The 24,530-nt window shown below is 45.3% G+C and overlaps 1 protein-coding gene across 2 annotated transcripts in view; it reads right to left on the bottom strand.

Annotated features, from left to right (window-relative positions):
- Nucleotides 1-1,058: 1,058 nt before the first annotated feature.
- The window catches only part of MB21D2 (Mab-21 domain containing 2), a 60,914-nt gene continuing 37,442 nt past the window's right edge, over nt 1,059-24,530 (bottom strand). For both annotated transcript variants that reach the window (XM_074911982.1, XM_074911983.1), the window contains exon 2: nt 1,059-4,746. In XM_074911982.1, coding sequence (XP_074768083.1) covers nt 3,482-4,746 — 1,265 coding nt within the window. In that variant the 3' untranslated portion in view covers nt 1,059-3,481. The remainder of the gene's footprint in view (nt 4,747-24,530) is intronic.

Raw genomic sequence — 24,530 nt, 5'->3', positions numbered from 1 at the left:
TCAAATTAGCTGGTCCTCCCATTGAGCTACTGTCCAGAAGCCCTATGGAAAAAGGCAAAAGCTTATCCCAAGAGTAGGACCACAGCCAGGACGCCCAAGGAAGGTCACACTGAGAAAATGGAAATGGAGCCTCTGAAGAGCACCTTTTTCTTCCACCCCACCTTTCTGATGCCTCAAGGCCAGACCCTCTTGGCTGGGACTGCCCTCCCTTTGAACAGTGTAGGAGGCAGTAGTATGCAGACACATAAAGGAGACCTCCCACATTCTCAAACACATGCAGCCAGCCCCTCACTAACCATCCCAGTCCTTTTGCAACATCACCCACCAACAGGGAGAAGCCAGCGGGCAGGTAGTTAAAGGGCAAAATTTAAAAAACTTTATCCCCCATAGGAGTGAGTGCAGCACTGAAGCTCTCATTGAGACATGAGCTCACAGCACTAACTTGTCTCCTTCTGACGTCAGTAGGGAAGATGACTACATTGCTAGTTTAAAGCAAATGCCTTTACTCAGATTGGCCAAGTCTTTAACCCCATGGGGTTGGGTGCTCTAAAATGCTTGTGTGAAGGACTTTCAAGAACCCCCCTATAGGAAAAGTACTGAGATCCCTTTGAAACTTGCAGGGGGTAGTGAAGAATAATGGGCCATTGCTGTCTAAACCTGCTCACTACTTTGAAGTTCCACAGAGACATATGCATTTTGTAAGTCTGTCCCAGCATATACTCAAAGGCAAGAGGGGAGAATAGCAGAGGAAGAAAATAGAGCCGTCAGTGTTCTCTAACATACAAAGCACACATCACCTCTCTGGGCTGGCAACTTGCTTCATTAAGTTGAGCTATAGTATGTGGAAAGGAGCAAATACTAGACTGAGATTCCAAACCTACCAGAGATTAGGATTCTGCCTCCCTGGAAGACAGACGGTCCAGGCAGAGGATATAATGTTCTCTCAGACCTACCTGGGAAATTGCATTCCAGTCCAGTAAAAAGCCAAGCCTCCTCTCCTGCACAAAAAACCCCAACACACACACATTTTCTTCATAATGCAGGAAGAACGAGATGGATACTTTTCAAAATGTTTTTTAATTAAAACCAAAAAAAGGAGCACACACCAGAGCTTGACATGGGCTAGCCAAACTGCTGGTCATTGGGATGTTGAACTGGCATGAGGAAGGCTGTGTTTCTGCATAAGTCAGGAGCACCGGCATGGACACTGGGACTCCTTGCAAAGTACTCTGCCTGCCAGGCTACTGCTGCTTTCTGCTGAGCAGATCTCTCTCATGTGGTGATGGGAAACTTCATCTTGGAGCTCAGATTCTTTCCAACAGACAGAAGTCCTGGAGACTGGGGAAAAGACCATTTCAGTGAATCTGCATTTTCCAAGCACTCCTGGAGAGAATTCCCAGTTGGTTCTCCTGCCTCCACAGCAGGTTACACAGGTTTAAATGGAGACTCATCTTTGGCAATAGCCACACAGGTAGGACCCAGTTCTGCTTCCACTGAAGTCAATACATGTCCTTCCCTGGACCATAACTGCAGCTGCACCGGGGCTCATGATCACTAGCCAGTTGTGCTTTAAAGTTAAATCCTCATTCACTCCATCTAACCAGCAATTTCTGAGAGCTTCTTCAGGCTCATGTAAGTATGTACCGGTAAATTCAGGTAAATGTGAACATCTTGGCTACAGCAATAGGGTGAAATTTTCAAAGATGCCCAAGAGATGGAGGAGCCAAAGTTTTGTTTTAAGACATGACTTGGGCACTAGATCAGGTATCAAAACCTCCCTGATATCTAAGAAAGCAGTTTCCAAAGCTGCTGGTGTGTTGCTCCACCAGCCTGGTTTCTTTACCAGAAAGGCTGGGCTAAAAAAAAGGACACATTTTTCATACACAATCTTTATCTGTTAGAATTTACTAGATATGTGCCTCATTTGTCGGTCAAATATTTTAAAAATACTTCAGCCTGCTCTAATAATCACATTTTAAAACATGCATCAAGTTTGGATCAGAACAGCTTCTCTGGGATAATCGGTAAGCCCAAACTGCTGATTTAAGGCCTAAATATCAGTCACTGGCCAGCCAGCCACAAAAAAGCCACGCTATCCTTGAACTCTTGGAATTATTTTTGGCTCAGACTAACCCTTGTTACCATACATCTTATCCTACACACAAAAGGAAAGCGTATGTGTTTTTCAAGGCTACTGTTGCACCACAAGTTTACATACAAACACAACTTTTGCAAACACGAGACCAAAGTAAGATCTCATGTGTCCCAGGGTAAGTCAGAAAGTCCACAGGAGTCAAGGGAATAGTAACTGCCATAAAGGATCAGGCCTAATACATGCATTACAGAAGCAAGGTAGCTCCTTTGCTTGAGGTCTGGCTGATTCACTTTGCACATACCACTGCTTTAGCATTACATCCTTATCTAATGGTAAACCTGTTTCAACAACATGCAATACATATTAATGCAATATGCACTGCAACACACAATACGCATCCAAAGAAATATGCCAATGTAAAAATCTGACTTCTCACACATAGCAGGGCTAACAAGGAAGAGCCTTTTACAAAAGACAATCAAGAAATCACCTGAAACCATGAGACCCAAGGGGCCTCAAGCAATCTGCAATACTAAGACCTAATAACAGATGCTAATTCATGAAAGAAACACAAACAGTGGGACTGAGGTAATGGCAGAGATTTCATTAGTGCAATTAACATTTATAATGGTATGTTCTTTAATAGAATTTAAATAAGGCTTTGAATAATTACACACACTAAAACTAACATTCCATATCCTTTTTCCGCATGGAAAAGCAGCAGAAACAACCCTCTGGACTGTACAAGGTCCAATTATGAACAATTACATTCAAAAAGTAGATCAAAACAGAAACAACTCTTTCCCCCAAAAGCTCCATCATCATCTTTACAGTCAACTTTCTCCCCTAGTGTGAGAAGTATGAAGAACGGATGAACTGGGCTTCAGCCCAGTAGATTTGGCCTTGTCAAATTACCAGTAGTGCTTTCCAACCCAGAGTCTCTCCTCATTTCTTTAGGGTGATGGAAGCTCATGGAAAAAGAAGTGAATTTCCAAACCAACGGAAGGTGAGTTGTACCTTCCCCAGGCCGAACAATGTACATAAATTATGGGAGCTTGAAAAGAAATCTATATTACATTGTGGCATGTGTGTTTACGGTGCATGTTCTCTTTTAGAAACTACTCACAGACAGTGGGGCTGGGCGGGTGAAAAAAAAAATCAAAGCAGCATATGAAATAGTAATATACTGTTTCAAAATCTGCACCGTCCTGCAGAACCAGGAATTATAATTTATTCAGATTGTTCTCAACAGATCCAATCTACGCTGGATATGTAAAAAACAAGAGACTAAGTCATCAAGGAAAACCAAACAAAAAAACCTGCACACTGCAAGAGTTTTTAAAAACGAAACAAAGGAAAAAAAATCCAAGAAACACTGATGAAAGCTCAGAAAAATTTATCATCAATTCTGAAGTGGGGCCTTGTGACATCATCTGGGTTAATGAAGACAGAGATGGACTTCCCGGGGTTCTCAGTCACTAGCTGTTGCAACTTTTTGGCTAATCGGTCATCAGGCTGGTTGGTGTCCCCTCCATCTGACTGTGGGGAGGGGATGCTGGTGGTGCTGCCCCGCCGCTGGAGCTCTAGTGTTAGTCGGTTGGCTGCTTTGACATGTTCGATGGCAGTTCGAAGGTGTTCAGCAGGGTCTGAGCGGACTGAGGACAGCTTCCGCGCATGCAGCATGACGGTTTCTTCAGAGAGGTGCTCCAGCATATTGCACTGGGGTATAAAATAGTTAGGGCACATCTTGTTAACCAAGCAGTGCTGGAGATCATCAATGAGACCCAGGAGGAAATGGGCTGCGTAATCTTCCTGGGCCAAGTAGTTGGCTGGTAGCCTGTCGCAAGCCCACAGCATCATGCTCCGCAAGTGATAAGGACTAATGGCTTTGGGGCGGGACAGCAGTTTGATGATGATAGCTTTGCAGGCCTGATAGGCTTGCATGAGGCTGCTGGAGATGCACTTTTTCAGCTGCACTTCACTTCTGGCAAATGACAGCCTCCATTCATTGTCCTTCTTCCCCTTGTAGGAACATGCAGGCACTAAATAAAACCCACTTATGACTTCCTCCTCTGTGATCTTCCCATCCCAGAAGTGGTTCTCCATCAGCCAGCTCTGGGCCACAGCTGGCCAACCTTTGAAGGACACCACAGGGACAATGTCATACAGCATGCGGCTGCTGCCCACTCCCAAAATAATGGATATAATAGTCCCATTCTTTTCTACCTTCTCCACCTTTGGCATCCCTCGCTGAGGCTTTTTCTGTATCTCGGAGAGGACAATGCTAATGGAGTCATAGAACCAGTCTGCAACTTTTGTCGGAGAGAAGAAATAATTGGTAGCTCCATTGATATGGTCCACGATCGTGCAGCAGTCCTTCCATTTGCTGATGGTTCCTTCATCAAACAGACGCAGGCTCAGCCAGGAGTGGCACAAAGCCGAGTGGCGCATGTCCAGCGTGACTGGTTGGTTGCGGTCATGTAGCTTCAGTGCGGGCACAAGCAGGGTGAAGTCCATGTCATAGTCTGTGCCTCGCGCATAAACATTCAGCTCATCGAGATCAATGTCCACCACACCTTCCCGCACACCACCTGAAAGCAGCAGGTACTCGTTGGCTACAGGCAGCTTCTGGTCAAGTTTTTGAACCATACCTGCAAAATAGAGAAAGGAAAGTCCTTTCAAGAGAAGACAAACAGATCTGGGATATAGGATTTAACCAGGATTAAAACCCATCCCACACCCAGCAGGAAAAAAAAACCAACCAGATCTATCTACCACTGTTTGTGTGACACAGACGTACATCAGGCCCAGCACTCAGCCAACCTTTAGTCCCACCTGACTCAGGGCCTTCCCTGTATTCTTGGGAACGGGTGAAGTCCATCATAAACATCATACTGGGAGCAATGGAAAAAAACAGAAGGCTCTAGTAAAACACAGCAAAGCTGCATTCGGGACTAAATTTAACTTCTTAAACACCTTCTAAACCAGTTCTTCACCATATTGCTGCTCATTTCCATGGTATCCAAATGCTTCTCCAACACTTCAAAAAGAAAAGATAATATTAATTGACTCACTGTTCTTATTTTCTCTCTGGTATAAGAAAAAATTTGGACTGGCATCAGGGGGGTTGGTTTGGGCGTGAGTGAATCAATAGCTACAAATGTTAGTTTGAGCAGGTCTGATTTTACAATTTGTTGTAAATTTACTGATGAACAAGGCAACACGAACAAAGGCAATATGTCCTCCTCTATGGGGGAATGGAGACAGGTTAAACTATCAGGCAATTACAGAAGCCAGCTCTGAAATTTGTTCTTCAAGCTGAAATGATGTTATCATGCCATAAAATATCTGATCAGCTTCCCAGAGCACAGACATGAAAACAGATTTCTATTTTCATCACCAAAACCAGACACTTCCCTTTGCCCTGCACTGCCCGTACCAGTTTCACAAAGCCAGTTTTTCACTGTGTATTCTATATATACCATTATACCCTGTTCACAGGGGGCAAAAGCAGACTGAAAAGAGACTCCACACAGTAGCTGAGATATTAACACCTCATTCAATGTTCAAATTAGGCTTAGGACCTCTGTAGTCTGCTTCTAATATCTGGGCTATTTCACTCCTGGTGTTCGTCTTTTGATTAAATGCTGTCGGTTCCTTCCCAGCCTCAGCTCACAGCACACACCTAGGCCATGAAGGAATTAAGGCCAGTGACTCTGAGTGGAGTCTATATCTCTTATAAGCACTGTAAGAGGGATATGTCATTATTTCTTACAAGCTCTAGATTTTGTTGGCATGCATTACTTACTCCAGCTTTCAAAAGGCACTATAGTTTGCTTGTATCAAGATTGGTCAAATGGAGACACTCCACTGCAAAGAAGCCAGTCTTAGAGAGACATCAGTGGGAATAACTAGTCAGAGGCATGATGAGGTGAGCCAGAAAGATGCCGATCACACTGTCAGCCCAGGAACCACGGACAGACACATCAGGAGTGGTTTTTTACTGAAACACTAACCCAAGCAGTAGTGTCTGAGCACCCATGCTGGCATAGCCCCAGGTACTGCAGAGCCTTTCCTGAGTTAATGCATCCCCATGGGATCACAGATACTGCCTGAACTGAACAGGTCTCCCGAGCAGAGTGCAGCAGCAGCACCCCAAGGTGCTGGGTGCTGCACTAGGCTGAATGGCACTGCAGTGCTTTTGGAGAGACTCACCTGTCCTTTCCTGCATGCACACAGGTAAGCCATAGCGGAGCAAAATCTAAAGTTACACTGACATTGATTCCAAGGAGACTGTAGGAAGAGGCCTGTGTGTGAAGGGGAATGTGTCTTGGGGCAATATTCAGGGTAACTGTATGACCCCCCTTGAACCAGTGCAAGCATCCTTGGTGCTCTACACCCCAGTTCTGAGTCCAAGACCCATGAAGTAGAGTCTGGGTCAATCACATCATAGGGACAAGGAATAGTTGCTTTCTTCCGAGCATAAAAGTCAGTACTGAGCCCTACTGTGGTGCAACACAGCCATTCAGAACATGCAGGGTCCTGATGGCCCATCCTGCCTCTAACTGACCCAAACCCTTCCACTCAGGACTGTGATCTGCAGCATCTGCCATACAGATCTGCAAATGTTCCTGAGAGAGGAAGACAGAATGTAACTATTCCATATAAGAAACTGTTCAAACCTATAGAATTCAATAAAGGATGTATTTTTCTAAGTATTTTTAAAATTGAAGGATGAAAAATGTCCTGTGAAGTTCTGCAATGTGCCCTTTGCACCAAAACTTCTATCCCATGGTACAGCCAGAGCCTTTGACTGAAAAAGAATATCCTAGGTTTTTTCTAAAAGGTAGAGATTCTCCATTATGGAATCTACTGTGGATGAGTTGCTCTCCTTTGTCTCAAGAGATCCTCTGTCCTTATGTGGGAGCAAGAGTTGATGGTCTGACCCATTCAGTCAACAGCAAGGGGGACTTAAGCTCTGTTTTCTAAATGCCCCAAGCTGAACTGCCTGGAAAAAAAACAGTGAGCATGTATGATCAACCTCCAAAGCCAGACGAGAGCAGAAGCCACTCCTGCAATGTTAGTTCTATACCATTTTACAGAACTCCTCCTTCACCAACACAGACTAAAGCTTGCTCTGGACAAAGCCTGCACAGCCTGCTCTGCTGCCAGAGGGGTTACACAATGCCAGCTAGCAAAGAGGAAGCTTCTGCCCCTGGTGGGTAGGAAACATTTCAGTAAGAACCATCCTGGAGAATCAGAGACACAGCTCCCCAGGCGCTGTCGTGCAGGTACTCTCACAGAAGAGACACTTCTCTTCCCTATAGCAGAGAAAGAAAAAGAGAACACCAGTTTCAAGCATCCCTGCAATAGGAAATGCTTTCTGCCCACAGAACACTCTACGCTGCCTCTAGAAAGAAAAGGTTCTGTTTGCTCACCATTAAGCCTAATTTGCACGGCTGAAGACTCCTGAAAGGGAAAGGTGTTGTACGCTGCCAATGTGACCTGGTTTTCCCCCTCCAAAACTCTAGATCTACCAAATGAGGAAGAATATTAAAAAATAATCAGGAAATGGCTATAGGAAATGATCAAATATATCATCAATATCTCTCTACCTGGTTGGCTTAAAAGTTTAAATCCAAACCCTTGAGCTCTGCCTGGCACAGAATTTTCCCTTCAAGGCCTGGACCAACACCTGCAGCCCTGCCACACAGCTAGAGGAGGAATTTTTGCTAACAGATCATAGCAGCATTGCTGATCCAATTTAAGCTGTGGAGCAAGGGGTTGAGATGAGGTCCCCCTGAGGAAAATATATTTAGAATAGGCATAGAGTGTTCTATAAATAGTTGAGATGGCCAAATTCAGGATTCACTAAGGCTTTAGGGGTTTGCAATGTGTTCAAACTGTTCCCCTTATTCATAAATCTATTTGAAATGTTAAGAGATTTCAAGGAATCCCATTAGCCAACTCTGCATGGAATACACTATCCTGGAACAAAGCTTTTATCCCAAGCTTCAACAGCCCAAATGCAAGCTGAGAGAACCCCATGTATGTACAAGAGAAGCAGGCACTCCAGCCCAGCAAGCATGTAAGTGCAAACACCAAGAAGAAAAATATCAAGATTGGTACTTGACCCAAGTACTTAAGATAATAGCACAAGTGGGCCATTTGAGTTCTCTCCTTTCCATCTCAGTACCAGGACACCTGGGAGGAGAAGGGAATAGAGGTTAGATAACCTTATGAAATTTGTAGAAGCCCTGTGGAGTCATCTATAAAGACCAACCAAGAACTTGTAGGGTCAAACACAAAAAAAATTATTTTAGCTGAAGGACCAGCTCTCATGGCATCAAAGCAGCTTCATTGATATTTAAGAAGTCTCTTGCTGCTACCAGGCAAAACACGTAATTTGCAGTCATATCTTGTGTGACACGTTCTTTTGAAAAGGTAGTCTCTTTGCTAAGAGACTGGTGTTCAGTTACCACTTCTATCTAAAGCATCTTAAAGGAGTTCTGTTTTCCTAGATGTGTAAGTAGTTTAAGACCTTCCCAAACTATAAAACTTGGCATCAAAACATCTAAGTGTGCTTACAAGCATGAGAAAACAGGGAATGTGAGAATTAGAATCTGCACCTGTAGGCCAAGCTTGCTGGTTAGTTTACTAAACAGTCAGTTCAGACTAACACAGGTGAGCAAATGAGTTCTACAAACAGAACTTCATTCCACTGTTGTTCCTTCAGTGGGAGGAAAATAGGATTTATTTCTACTCCAAGCACTGTGATACAAGGAGAATAAAGACAGAAAAAAGAGATTTTCCTTTTACATAACACCTACATTTGGGATACATCCTTGAATGAACTGGGACTCTGATGCACATGACACAGAGACTGTTCTTCCTATTAAAAAAAAAGCAATGCTGAGATGCTCTCCATCCATTACAGAAGTTCAGATGAACTGATCTCATGACTGTTGCAGTGTGTGCTGTAATCTGCTGCTATTTCATGACCAGCTTTGTGTAAATAAGGAGGAACACACAGACTTGTCTTTGAAGAAACTGACCACAGAAAAAATTACACAAAAACTTATTTCTAACATATGTATTTCCTAATTTGGGGCTTCTTCTTGAAGCCTTCCTTCCTGATGCCTTAGAAACACAATCATTGCTACCAAAAGGAAATGTAAGCAAAGACAGATGCTGTTCTGTTACTCTAACCTGGTCTCATCAAACTGAACAGGGTGATGTTCATGGCAGTTGCTGAATTAAGAGACACTTTTGCTGCATAGATAGGTCAAAAGAGCAGTGGGGTGCTCAGGAAGGCTCCACAAAGAAGGATCTGCAGAACCTTGCACACAGCATTAGTATGTCATTGGAGTGCTGGGAGCTAAGTCAGATCCAGGTACTAGCTCTGCACTGCTCCTGTTCTCCAACTTAGAGCCCAGCATCTGCAGTAGCCTTGCTCACATTCCACATCAGCCTGCTGGCGAGGAGGCAGTCCACAAGTGCACAGCCTTGATTTTCTTCCTTGACTCCTGCATCATCCACTCCTCCTGCACAGCCTGCAAGGTTCCCTGTAAGCTGCTGGGACCATGGGTTACTGTAAGATCCTGTTCTTGCAGACTTTCTGTGACAGGAAGCGTTTGCAAGCTGTCTCAGAAACCTAATGTGGTCCCTCACAGATCATCTTCAACTTCTTAAGATCACAAATGTATTGCATACATCACCAGCACAGGAGGCAAGCAAGAGGCTACTAAACCATAAAGATACCATGGCCAGGCTGCCAAAGACCTTTAGGGGCATGATGATCCCCAGACACATGCAAATGGTGTACAGAAGTTTATCTGTGGAGTACACAGCCAGGAGCTTGCCCCTTCTCTCCAGAAGGAAAAGACCCCAGGTTAATGGCAGGGGGCTGGCTGCAGCCTGCAGGCAGCTGTGCAGTGCAATTCAGCAAGTAAAGGTGAAGTTAGCTGCTGCTCCTCGTTACCGAGCTTCTCTGCTTACCTCTTGACTTTGCCATCTAATCTGATTTGAGAAGTCTGTGTAACATCAGATGTTAAAAATAGCTGCAGCACAGAATGAACATGCCTGGTACCTGGCCCCACACTGGAGTTCAGAAGATGCCAGAGTACTCTCTCCAACGCTGATCAAAGATCCAAAGCACTGTGGGTTCAGCCTAGGGACAGTGTTGTCTGTGAAGGATCAGAAGAACTGGGACACTCGGATGCTTTGCACACTTCAACATGTGCACATGGACATAAGGGAGGGAAAGGAGAACTGGACAAAATTAGAAGTGTCCTCTCATTTCCTCTCCCTCACACACCAGAAGAAAGCCTACAGAATTAAAATTGAGATTTTCTCCAGAGAAATCCAACACCTGAGCTGGCTTTCTCATTGATATCTTCTTCCCCCTGTTCCTTCTTACTTTGCAGGTAACAATCTTCACAAAACCAGAGGTTTGGATGCTCATTTCCTCAATCAATAGCAATGATGTGGTGTTCTGGCACTGATCATCGGCTGACCTTGCATTTAAAGTGTGCTCTTTCCAAACCAAAGTCTGTTACTTGCAGGCAGTCTTGCACAGACCTGTCTTAAGTAATGTTTTTAGTAACCATATTGAAAGAAAGTGAGCATCATGCTGCTGCTATTGCAGCAGCACCTGGGAAGAAATATAGGTACACACCCCTCACAAAAGACATCAGAAAGTCCCCACTGACATCGATAGGGTTGTATGTTTAATTCCTCCATAGACCCATCCAAGACCCTGGGCAAGTGAACTCCCATGCAGGGAAGCTCTCCAGAGGGGTTCCAGGAAGCAATCATGTCTCTGAGGAGACCAGAAATGCTGGGAATTCCTTTTGATTCAACAGATCTGAATTGCCCTCACTGGGCAAACGAGCAAGAAGCAGCACAGGGAAGCTTGCCCTGTGGCACTGCATGCCCCAGTTCCAGGCATGTTTTCTGCGAGATGCAGAAATGTGTCACTGGGAAACTAATCACACTTTGTGGGGATGCAGAGCCTGGGCTCAGGCTCTAAGACAAGCTGAGCCCATCTAGGTTTGCAAGGAGCTGACATACCTGCTGTGGAAGGCAGGGGTAGTGCCTATTCATCTCACCAGGGCAGCCAAAGAACACTATGCTGGGTGTATGCCCCCCTCGTGTTCCCTGAGAGCCTAGAGAGAAGACATATAGAAGGGATCTTCCTTATATAGGTGATCTCTTCTATATGGAAGGACAGGGATCAACCATATACACCACCACCTTCCTTCTTTCTACTGCTTAATCCTTCTACAGGACCCAGCATAGGCAGGGCTCTTGATTTTTCCTCCCAGGTCTACCCAGTCTGATGCATAACCTTGCATTACCCTCCTGTAAGCCCCAAAAGCTAAGGGAGTTTGACCTCCTGGATCCTCAGAAAGTGTTTGGAATTGCTCAGGCGGCACTAACCACATACCAGATGTTATTAGCAGAGAACCAGTTTCTAAGGTCATGATAAATCTCAGGATCCTCCACTTTGGCCAGGCAATTCTTACCCTTGACTGCTAAAAGAAATACAGGAAAGCCCAGGCTAGTCAAAAAACAAAAAGCTTTTGCATTTTTCTTAAAGACACTAGACAGGCACTCTGCAGTTTCTTGACAATTCTGCTGCAAACAGCAGATCTTGCAGAAGAGGAATGTTGTTCAAAGGAAAGATCCCCGCAGAGGTCTCCCAGCTATGCCCGAGTGACGTGTGTTGAATTTCAGGGGCTTCTTTAAGACAGGATGGGAGGCTGGCTCTGATGCAGCTGGGTTGCACTGATTCTTCTGTTTCCCTTGGTAATTGCAAATCTATTTATGAGCAGAACAAGTTTTTGTTACGCAGAAGAACTGAAAGAGTCAGCTCTTTAGGAGAGTCTTTAGTTACAAGGCACATTTTGAGAGGACCGTTGGCGGAAGCAGGCAGGGGGTGGGAGGGGAATGGGGAGGCTGAACTGAAACCAGTTTAGTCAAATATGGGGAGTGAAGAAGTTACTCTTTGCAGACTGATACACCATTGTCGTACTGATTCTGCTCCTTTTAGAAATCTTGTGACATGGTGACAGAACACACTGCTGGGAGCCAGCACCCCCTTGTAAAAGAAATCAGCTTCTTTCCCCAAAATCTTCTTTAAAAACAATCTTAAAAGTAGCACCCCAGTTTTTCTCCAGTTCTCATGTGCCCTGGTGGATGCCACCAGCTAGCTGAAATCCTGTAGGCCAATGGAGAGGGGTATTTCATGGTGCAAGGGGAAAAAAGCAAAAAAGGAAAAAAAGCTCAGATTCAAAGGGTGTGCCTGTACAGCAAGGGGCGGTGCTGTCACAAACACCTAAACCCACCCTGGCACCAAAACCAGACGTGGTGTTACTGTAAGTGACCTGCTTGGCTAAAATACTCGGGTCTTGGAGACCACAATAGCAGGGCTAGACAGCTTCCAGACCTGAAACCAGCACTCTCAGAGAGAGCCCCTACATGGCTCTGCACCTCTGCTTTGGTCAGTGAAGAATTTAAGAGTAACCCTCCAAACTGATGTTGGGTTTCCAGCCTGCCAGTCTGCTTATCCAATACTTACTCCAGAGACATATTAGCCAAACTAAGATAAGAGTGTCTCAAAGCTGAAAGCCTACAAAAAATACGAAGGGCAAGTCAAAGAGGTGCTTTAGGGTCTGAAGAATATGGGAGATGAGGTCTGAAAGCAGCTGACAAGCAGAACAGAAAAGGGGACAGAAAGGATACTTATAAGAACAGCTTGCTGCTACACCCCACTTAACACTGTACACTGTGTCCATGTGGTGTCCATATTTTAAAGCATGTGTAACACCCAAAATTCCCTTTGGAAATGGCACAAGATGCCATTTATCCTGGAACTGCAATCCCAGAGATAAAATCTGCCAGGGGACAGATTGCTTTATCAGTTCCACCCTCTGGGACTGAGTACATATTTGGCAAGGGTTACACAGGGTCTACATGGGCCATTTCTGCTCACACCCTTACTGAGAAGTTAAGTATTCAGCAAGATGTTACATTGAGGGATACTCACCAGGACTCCTCTCATGGATTTGCTTACAAGGTGATAACAGTGGGCTCAAACCATGTTGAGCTTCCTGAGTGCAAACATGCAGCTCCTTGCAGGAGAGGCTGTTCTGCCCTTGTTTTCCTAGTCCCTTCATGGTTACTGTTCTCTTTACAAGAACATAACAACTTCAGTGAGGTACATAACAGGTCCATCTATCCTAGCATCCTGCCTCAGGCAACTGCTTCTGACTGCTTTCAGGGGAAGAGCATACAAGCAAAGAAAGTACAGCATAATAACTTTTCTTCTGCAACCTTCAAGAAGTCTCTGGCTTTGGGACTTCACAAACCCGAGGCAGAATTTGCAGCTTTGTCTTTAACAGCACTGATGGACTTATCTGCTGGGAATGTCTATCATTGCTTTCTAAATCATTTGTAGTTTTGGTATAGTCAGTGCCTTGTAGCACCGTGTTTCACAAAGTACATGGTGTGTCAAAAAGGTTTTCCTTTCACTGACTCGCTAGCAAATGAAGAAATTGCCTAATCATGGCACCTTCCACAGATCACTCAAGATTTTACATGGCTTAGTCAGTCACCTTTCTTCCACGTTGAAAAGGACAACTTATTTAAACTTTGTATAACTGATTGTCCTTCTCAGCACTTGCATGGGTCCTAGTATTGCTAGGCTCTATGTGAAATGAGGTGGTCAACACTGCATGCCACATGAAAGGTGACTTCTGTGTACATGTCTTCACAGCCCTCTGGAAAATACCTCAACAGCCCTGCTTGATAAATTACCCCCGCTCCGTTGCTGGTTTGCTCAATATAATGGAGTACTCCTCCCCAAAATTTAATTTCACCTTCAGGATATTCCCCCTGAAGAAGCCAACACTCTACAAAGGGCATTGATGACACTGGAAAAGAACAGTGGAAGTAGGATAGGGGAAGGTTTTGGAAGCTGTGAAGGAGAAAAAAGTCCTCAGCCTCCCTCAAGTTCTCATCCCAATCTGACTAGTCAGCACCAGGTGCCTCTTGTAGAAGACACGTGGCAGCCCTCCAGCGATGAGCAAAGCCGTTCCCTTCCAGACCCGGGAACACATTCTCCTCTCACTCCAAGTCGGCCAGAAGGGCACGTGTACATATCAGGCAGAAAGTGACTCCAAGGTTGCAAAACCACTTCGGGCTCCTCTGGAATGGTCTTCTGTTCTCAGTTACTGTCTGGTATCTGATTGCCTGTCCTGAAAGGGCTGAGTTGCTACACCACTTTATGTCCAGGTGCCAGAGGAATGCCACCACACCTCACATCCTGTAAATAACACAAGAACCTCCATCATAAAATGCACTTTGAGCTGTTCTGCCAAGTCTCCTGCTTACAGTTATCCAACGCACTGGAAATTTTCTCCCCAGCTGCTTAACTACCAGCTTGTTTTCTGTTCCTGTAGCACAGTTGTTTTCTACAAACATAAGTCACAGCCAGAGCAAATCACAGCACTATTCCTTATGAACTGGGCCTGAACCAGCACTGCCCATCCATCAGAGCAGCAGGAGATTTGTCCTTCATTTAAAAATTCTTCATTAAATCATCCGGCAAAGTTAAAACTTACATGTGGAGTATACATAGCAACAAACAGCCATTAGAGGGTTGATGGATAACCACAGCTTTAATTCAATCTGATGTTCATTTTCCCTTAAAATTTGTCAAACTTGGCTCCTGGGGTCAATGACATGATCAGAATGTCATCCCCTTCAATCACTTTCATTCTCTTCATCTACCAATGACTAAATCTATTTAGCTTTATACCATGGGACAGAAAAAGGGGAAAAGAAGGATGATTCCAGGAAGCCAGTCAAGCCCCAAAAGAGCACTGGACACAGGGGAGATCCATTCTTGGAGTGCAGAAGGAAAGCAGGTGTCTCCAGAAGCCCTTCCAAGGCATCTGGTACAGAAGATGACATGAATCATATCCTCTCTCCAGCTCCCAGAATTCGTTGTACTCTATCCATACAGCCCTGGCTTGGCCCCTTTGACAGATCCTATATCTAAACACTGGGGGAAGTCAGGACAGATAGGCCGAATACATCTGAGACACCCAATGCCAGAACCACAATATCATTTTTCTCTGTTCTTGCAGATCAGCATGGATTGGACTAGAAAGATGAGGCAGGGAATTCAGATCCTTGGTCAGAAAGTGCTGAAATCAAAAAGGCTTAAACAATGCAACTGTGTCGTGAGGTCAGGAAACTTTTGTGCAGTACTAACCAATTTCCCACCCCCACCAAGAACATTGCCAAAGCCATGTGGAGCCAGATCTATTCACCTACATGGAATATATTTGTTAAGGCCCCAGGTACAGCATCAGCTTTATGAAAAGTGCTGGCTAGCTGTGACATTCATGAAGAATTCCTCTGTCCACATTGCCAGGGGAAGAAGTTAGATGCTGGACTTCCTTCTAGCAGAAAACAGAGCAGCTCCCCTGAAGTGAATGGGAACACTTAGCAGAAATTGTGAGGGTATTCCTCCTCGCTTTCCACAGCAGACAGACAGAAGAAAACCTAAGCCCTTGAAACCTGCCTGTCCATGTCCTATTACTCCTACCCTCCTGCCCCAGCTTCATCTTGCAGAAGTCATATTTGACAGTGCACAAAAGCCAGCAGAAGTTTCTAATAGGAACTGTCAGTCCCTAAATTTTCAGATTTTATAGTCATTTATGTGCAGCTGAGCACTGTCATCTGTTAAAGTCCATAGCAGGAAGCACTGCACAGATTTTATCTCCATCAAGTGCCAAGCTCAGGGCCCCAGCAGCTGTCAAGGATCTCTTATCCCTGCAACACAAGCAGTGGCCAGAAAGCACAGGAACTGGAACAATCAGAGTAAAAGAGAAGGGAAAAGCAACTACTGCTACAGCAGAGTCGAACCTGGGCCACCTTGCATGAAGGCACACAGTAAAATGCCACTGTCACTCTAGCACAGGACTCCAGAGGTGAAAAGCACTGTGATCTTAAGAAAGCAACAGTAAGAACTGATGTGGCCAAGTGGCCCTGAAAGATCCAGGTATTGCAACTGCCCTCCTTCCCGTGTAAGGTGTGAACTGGCTGGTGAGAAGGAGGAGCTGATGGAGGCTGAGGCAGGGGCTGGCAGTGATCACAGCTAGCTGATGAGCTGTAGGCATTTGCAGTGAGATGAGGGCTGTATTTTTGGAGCAGTTCTCTGTTACCGGGAACAGGGCTTATAATGAGTAACAGTTCAAGCATGAGGCACTCATGGTCCTCTGAACAGGACTCTCATCCCATTTTGCCTGCTCTGCTCACTCAGGAGAAATTCCAGGAGACCAGCCCCACATCTGTCACAAACCCTTTTTGTGCTTACCTGGCATGAAACAGAGCCTCACACAAACATTTATTTAGAGCAGGCCTGGTGATACCTCAGCTCATCAGGATGCTAGTTACATTGTGAGGTGAAGGAGAGAAAAGAAAGCAAAATTGTTGCTGATTAAACACAAAATTCACAAAGTATTTTCCAGGAAGTCATACTCTCCAATAGCCTAATTCCAAAGTCCTTTCTCAGATAAAAATCTAGTGGAATAAGGACATAAGCAAGATTCAGATCCAGAGAACTATCAGAAACTTATGCAAAAGACCTCATGGAGTAGGATCCTGAAGTCCTCTTTTAATGGAAAGCTGATGACAATCAAAGCTCATTCTCCCATCTGAGCTGCTTCACCCTGGTGACTCTGAAAAGCTCAGTGGAGCAGGATCCCATTCACTAATCCCCCCAAGTGTTAAGAGGCAGTGTCACCAATCCAAACACCCATGAAGTAAGAGACAGGCCCTGAAATCATAGCAATAACTTCAAGTTTCATTTTCTTCAGACATTTTACCAAGGAAGACAGAGGAAAAGCAGCTACCTCTGAAAATTCAAGCCCAATAATACAGTAAATTCAGTTAGTTCGCTTAGCTTCCTCCTGAAAATGTGAGAAGTAGAAATACTCTGTTTACACTCTGCTTTGTTTAACAGGATATCTCACCTCACTCCAGTAATAAGCCTTAAGGAAAACAACAGTATACTGGTAGATATTCTCCTAGCAGGTCTGTTGCATTTGAAGTTTCTCTCAAAAATTAAACTAACTTTGTAGTAGTACTCTTACACAGTGCATCATCTTTAATCCTGCAAATTCCCTAATATATCTGTAACAATAATGAAAAATGCCAAAAAGCTTTGTTCGCAAGTGCTGATAAAGTTAGGCTTAGAAGAGGCAGGTACATGAAGAATACAGACCCTTCAAATACATTCATTAATTAGAAATCTCACCTATATTTTACAGATGTTGCTGTGAAAACACCTTGTAAAATTTCCCTGTGGATGCTCAGCTCCTGCAGGGCTTGCTATCCCTTGCATGAAAACACTTCCCAGTACAACAGGAATGGATATTGTCTGAATACAGTCCTGTCACACAGAAAGCAACGACTAATACTGTCCTCATTAGTTTCCCACTGACAGCTGGCCCCCCGCCCTGTGATTAACAGACAAACAAAGAGGATTACAGACCTCCTAAATTTACTAACACAGAGTATAGTATTAGTTGCACAAGGAAGAAGCAGAAGTAAGAGGGTGTGAGCTGGCCTTTTAACAAGGGTTTTCATCCCTGAAGTCAGACAAAGCTGATACACACCTCATGTCCAGAAAAAATCTGAGCACAATTCTACTTATTTGCTCCTGGCTGCAACTGGGGAAGGGGCTGGCAGTGGCAGAGATAGAGAAATACTGATTTGTAGCTGAAGCTAATCAGCAACAAAGCATAAGTCGATACTGATCTGCACTGCCTTTCTGTCTGGAGTTGTTCTACTTGTGTCCATGGAGACCTATCTTGTATGACTGGCTGGGCCCAGGCCTGAGGCCCCAGCAAGCTCTTCTACCCAAATACATGCTGCTCTGCTCTCCCTGGCTCACAAAACAACCCACCCGGAGTCCTGAGTGTTGCCATCAGGCAAAAAGACCTCTCGGACTTCCTTCCCAACCAGGGATGGAAGGCGCTGCCGAATGGGGCTTGGGGTGCTTCCAAACTAAGCTCAGACATCAGCCAGCCCTTACCCACAGGCATAGCCCAGAGGAGGACAAAAGTATGCTGATTCCCAAAGAGGCTACACGTGCTTGTGCTCCGATGTGTCACTGGCATTCTCTGCCTGCAGATAGGGACACCACTAGGAAGACCCTGTAAAGTAGAATTGGTTGCTAAACCACAACTCCCTGACCCAAATTATATTCTGAGTACCGAGAAATGAAGCAAGAAGTATTCCAGAGAACTCTGAGTTGAGGAAGAAGCACCATGTAAACCCTTTTCAGAAAGATGGCTTATGAAATCATGATTGCTACTAAAACACTCTCTTTGCTTTCCTGAGCTTAGGACATTCTACTTTGCTGGTGGTTCTTTAGATTGTAATATTGACCTTCAAATCTTATTTCAAACTTTACTGTCAGTTGCCCAGTCACGGTAACAAGAAGACAGGAAACATTCTCCCCTTCTATGGGCACGTTCATTGTCCTTTCCTACATCCCCGCAGAAGTTGTGAAAAACTCCAGCAAAACTGGTACATGCAATAATGTCTTCTGACAGCAGATGGCAGGAATGCACCAGCGTGTCTGAGCTGCAGAGCTCAGCAGGCCTATGGGATTTGTGAGCAGAAAGAAAAAGAGCCGTTCAAAACAAAAGGCGATAGTTTTCACACTGCAGTACGGGCAAGGGAAGAAGCCACACGCACGCATACGAAGATCCTTCCCCACCACCTGATAGGGTTTTACAGTGCAGAGGAAACCAGCTCTGACACAATTATTGCTAGATATCATCAGTACCAGGCTATCTTCTATCAAACAAGATTTCGTACATAATTTTTATCTAGTGTATGTCAGAAGCCCTCAGTATACAATGTACAGGGTGGGAGAGAGATGCAAGTTTAAGAGGGGATAAGCCAGAAGATAGGCACCAAACCTGTCTACAAATCCTATTTAATGCCAGATTTCCAGATTGTGATGGCTGAAGGGAAAGGCCAGTGTTTTGTCTAAGCCATCTGTACAGGGCTCCTTTTGTGTCATTTCTCTTTGAGTATTTATGCCACTTTACACAGCAGCATAACTGAGCAGGCAGTGTGCATCGCGGCTTCCAAGAGAACAATTGCTGTTTATAGAAGCACTGTTAAGAATTTATTGCTAATGCATGTTAATAAGTTATGAAGAGAGCAGTGCTCTGAATGAATCATTGCAGGTAAATTTAGTTCAAAATTAAGATTTTTCTATTTCTTCCTTGAAAAGCGAGCAAACTCACAGCAAGCACACACCTGCACACAGGCAGAGGAGCAGTTCCTATGTTCAGTGGAAGCAGGTCCTTCAGTTTAAGGACAGAGCCCTCCAGTGATTCAGACTAAAGGTGAAGGTGAAATCAATGCCTAACTAATCAATTTTCCTTATTTATTTTCATCCTCAGGACAGAGTGAATCCAGCAAAAGTAATCTAGGAGCAGTCAGAATTAAATGCAAAGGCAATACAGGAATACACATCCATCCATGCTATATATTTGAAGAGCGGGACTGAGATTCTGGAGCTCTTTCAGTGCGATAAGTGAAGAGGCCAGGGATGGGGGAGGGGAAGAAAGCATTAAGAAAAACGAAAAACCCCAGTGTTCCTGTAAAGTGATATTTGAATGTTTAAATCCAGTGTATAAAATTCCTGAACGAAATAAATATAAAATGGACCTAAATAGCAGAGACATTTGGAAGCCAAAACTAGCTTCTTACTCAAAAAAATTTTATTCCTATTTTGTCAGTGTGACTCCTCAGAGATTCAGACTCTGCTGTGAGCAATGTGTTCTAGAATAGGTAGGAGGTTACAGCACGATGCCACCAGTAGTACTGAGATCCATCAAACCGTCCTCGTGTTTGCTGAGCTATGGGCAAGCAAAGGAACGAGTCCAGAGTGGTTAGTGGGTACACTTAATGCGCCCTTAGATGTGTGTGCTCTAACACAGACAGCTGTGAGCATCTGGCAATGCATAACACATCTGGGATGAGGGAGCTTCAAAGGAACAAAGCCAAGTTTTGTTTGAGTTCTGAGTTTACAGAAATAGCAAACTAGCTACCGCAAGCAATGTGTTAGTAACGTTGCCACCATGCGCACTATAGCACCGTGCCAAGCAACAGCAATCAGCTCTCAGGGAATGCTGGGTATCTCCTACAAACACTTCTGAAGCTGCATTTAAATAGCTATTGTCACACCCACACCTTAGCTGTAAGCCAGCAGAAACCTTAAATGATTACACAAACACATATTTCTCATTAGGAGATGTACCCCAGAATACTTCCCACCCTGGAAACACTGCTCAGAGGCTCTCATGGAGATACTGCTGGGATACCTCTTGCTGGCTCAAGACGAATATATCCAGAAACAACCCTACCAGTGAGCCCATTTCAAGCTCCAGAACTGGTTTCCAGGTATTGGAACATAACCCCTGGACAGGACTCCATATGGTATAGGTACACTGATGCTCCAGGACAGGATGCACGGTGTCCTGTCATTTTCTTGTTCCCCTCCATCCTCAGTCAGGAGTCTGGAAAACAGAGGTGAATGGATAACTCTGAAAATCCATTCCCATTCTCCCATTCCACCCCAGTTAAAAGGAAAGGGGTGGTGTACAGAGCATGTCTGCCTAGCCCCAGCAGTCAGACAGTGTGATGAGCAGATCACTTGTTTCAAGGGGGCTCAGTGGAAGGATAGCTTGCAGACCACAGAAGGAAATCCTCTCCTTTGGGGAAGTCAGGGTAGCAGGGACAACAAAGGTCCTGAGGCCAGGAACACTTCTGCAAAATAGCAGAGGAACAAGAAGTGAATGAAGTGGCAAACAGAGCCCTCACATGGCCACAAAGGTTGCAGATTCCCTGAGGAATAATTGGAGAAACCAATGGAGAGTAATCTGGGTTTAAAGCAAAATTGTTTCACTTCATAAAACACACAAGGGTTTTAAGCATTGAACTGCAACACGCACTAGATCCCTGATTTAGTTGCTCACTCTAACAAGGGTAAGATGAGCTGGGCACACAGCAGAGAGGAGCCAGAGATTGCAATTCAGAGTCATGCTTTTGAAAGCCCAGAGTATTTCAGCTCAGAGGCCTGAGACCAGAGTTTGCATAACAGAAGAAACAAATGTGGAAACAAATGAAGCAAAGACTGCTTAAGGCAGGGAGGAAATGCAGGAACTGGGCTTCAGGGCAGCCTGTGTTGCTGAAGAGCAATCACTTGATTGCATGAAGGACAAATGCTGGGAGGTGGCTGGCTCTCTCACTTGCTTGAGATGCTCAGCACATTAACAGCCCTGGTTCAGTGAGCCCCCAAACCACAGCTGCATTCCCCACAGCAATGGCTTAAGTGACAGCAGCCTCTCTCACCTAGTTCCCCTTCTGCTCAGCTGAGCTGACCTGAATACACGGCCATCACGCAAGCCTTGTATCCCTTGCAAGTCGAAGCACTCTTCCTGCTTTTCCCAACATGCCAGCTAGATCAGGGGCTGCTCTGCCAACCCTTGTGTTCAAAACCTGTAACAGGAGCTCATGTATGGGCTTGGCCCATGGAAACATGGAAGGAACATGGGGTTTGTTGCTACCTTTGCCCCCAGGCTACAAGCTGCTAGACTCTTTTTCAAGACTTCCTTCCCCTGCTCAGAAACAAAGCCAGGATTCTCAAGCATCATCTACTGGCTCCAGAAGCTGGAGCTTTAATGAGATCATAAAATGTAACATTACTTTTGATTAAAAACAGAGACAAAAAATGCAATGATGAGCTGGCACCATTGCAAAGCACTCAACTGATATTTTGTCTCCTGCACTGGAGAATAGCAGGGGCATGCCACAACTGCTGGAGACTTGCACCAGTTCAGGTGTAAACCACCCTGGCACCTGACTGCTCAGGGCAGAGATGGTGTGTGATGGTAGAAAGCCAGCCCCTCTGCTGCCATGACAGTGGCATGGTATGTCAGCAGCTTCCAGGGTAACAGGGGAAGACATTTTTTACCGCTTCTCTGATGCTTCAAATGTCTGTCTCCACACACCGTCCCACTGACTGCCCTGTGGTCACTCATGTGCACCCTGCAAGGTCACACACACGTGCCATCCAGGTGAGGGCTGGGACAGCCACACACTGTGGGCTGCATGCACCCTCTTCCTCTGTTTTACTGTCTTTTAAAAGCTGTTAAGTTGGAGGGGAGAGAAAGAATCCATAGAGGAGTTGCAGTATCTTGTGAGTCTCTTAAGAGCCTGGCTTTCAGCTATTTTCAGCAAATTAGCGTGGGGCTCTTACACACTTACTTCTGCTCTCTGCGAGGTGAAAGCAGGACCACCGCCAGCTCCGTGACTCACACAAACACAGGGAAGAAAACATAAAACAAGCCGCCTGCTTGCTCTTTCCCAGGGCTTATTCACACCCTTCATAACTATTTGATCTGCCTGCTCCAGCGCATCCCAAGTTGCAGAATGAGAACAAGCAGGGCTGAGGATGGTCTTAGCTCCAGCACAGAATTGCTGGCAGAGTTTGAGCCAGATCTCAAACTTCCCAGTGGAGAAAGAGAGGGAGATGGAGACCTGTCTGCACTTTTGAGACAGTAGCTATCAATAGCACCTGACAGCTGGGCAGTAATGACTGTTATGTTTTGTTACAAACCCTTTTGGGCTATGACACAGAAGATCCATCCCCATCCATCACCTCCATGCACCAACTTAACAGACACCTACAGACCTGTGCATCCCAAAGCCTCCAAATCCTGAGCCACAGACAAGTGTTTGTATTGCATTCAGGTCCTGGCACTAAGCAAAGATGTGCTGGAGATGCATGACAAGTGTTCGATACTCAGCATTTGGACATATTGCCAATTCTGACTTGTCTTCTGTGTCTGTCCTTTTGCTGAAGACCCCAGTTTCTGGAATCCTAAAATGGGGCAAAAGTCTCAGATTAAACATTTGAAAAGAAATTAGTAAATCCTGTCCATCACAGCTGCAAATAACCAAAAATACCCTGAAAGAGATGAGGCTCAGAAAGACTTAAAAAGCTGAAGAAAACAGACCAGAAATAAAAATACACCAGGAGTTTTTATTTTTAGAGTCTAACTCACAGCTTCTGAGTGCCTCAAGGTTAGCAAACCAGCTCATTGCTCTTCCCTCTGAGGTTCTCTTTGGACAGCTGGCTTCAGCTCTCTCTACAAATTTACCTGGTAAAACAATGGCAAAGTAAAATGCACTGGGCCTCACATAGGGAGGTGGAGAGGTGGCTCTCCTAAGAAAGGAATAGAAGGATCCCATATATTATTCCCTGGGACAGTAACATTCTTGGGAAAACACTTCCAAAACATCTGTCTGCAGCCCTAGGAAAGGCACAGGCAGGGCAGAGATCTCCTTCTCTGGAGGGCAGGGATGCAGTCATCCCAGCTCCTAATGGCCCTTGCGTTGCTGTGATCTTCTAGGCGCCCACTTTCACACCATGAACTCTGATGGAGTTTCTAACATCCCTTCACACATCTTTCACCCAGCCAAACTCTCTGCAGACTCAAAGTAAAACAGCAGCAACATACAATTGTACTAGAGGAGTTAGGAATGCCACAGAGAGCAGGAGAGAAAGGCTTTATTACAGGGACCACTGCCTGCCTGCCTGCCAGATCCTGCAGTGCAGCACAAGTTGGATGCATCTGCCAGGGACAGTAGCAAGTTTCCACGGGCCTGGAGAGCCCTCACTTGCTCACCAGCTTCACTGCTGGGCTTCTCAGTTGCTTCCCTGCTCAGCATGAGTCAACCATTCCCTCCAGAGTGCCCCATTTGCCCCACTGGGGCATCTGGGAAGAAGCATTCAGATAGGTCACAATACTGTGACTTGGTGCAAAGGGAGACAAAAACGCAAGTTGAATTCAACAGTTATTCTAAGGCAACACACACCAGTGTATCCAAATGCCAGCTCCAGCAGCACACTGCCTTCCCTTCCAGCTACTGTCATAGATCTTACAACCCCACTCCATGTTGGACAAGGCTCTGTCCAGGGCTTTGCACACCTCCAGGCTCCTCCACCTTCAGCTGAATGTCCCAGAACATCCCTGGGACACTGACTGAAGGAAGGGAACAAGCCCATCTGCATCCCACTTCACCCAGCTCTCAGGGCTGGCAGACTTCTGCTGATACCCACAGCACAGCAGCAGCAAACCTCTGCAATGCCATACTCTAACATCAACAGCTGCAGCCTTCATTGCCACTTCAGGATTATCCTCCTCTGACCTTTCTCCAGTTCTTCTCTGTGATCTGCCCACCCCATTCCACAGGCTGGCTCAAGGCCAGGCTCCCCTGCCTCCAATCTGCGTTACTCCATCTGTCCAAGTCCTGGCCTTTTTCAGCACTC

The sequence above is a fragment of the Athene noctua genome, chromosome 8 (genome assembly GCF_965140245.1).
Source record: "Athene noctua chromosome 8, bAthNoc1.hap1.1, whole genome shotgun sequence".
NCBI lineage: Eukaryota > Metazoa > Chordata > Aves > Strigiformes > Strigidae > Athene > Athene noctua.
This window is presented reverse-complemented; position numbering and strand designations above follow the sequence as displayed.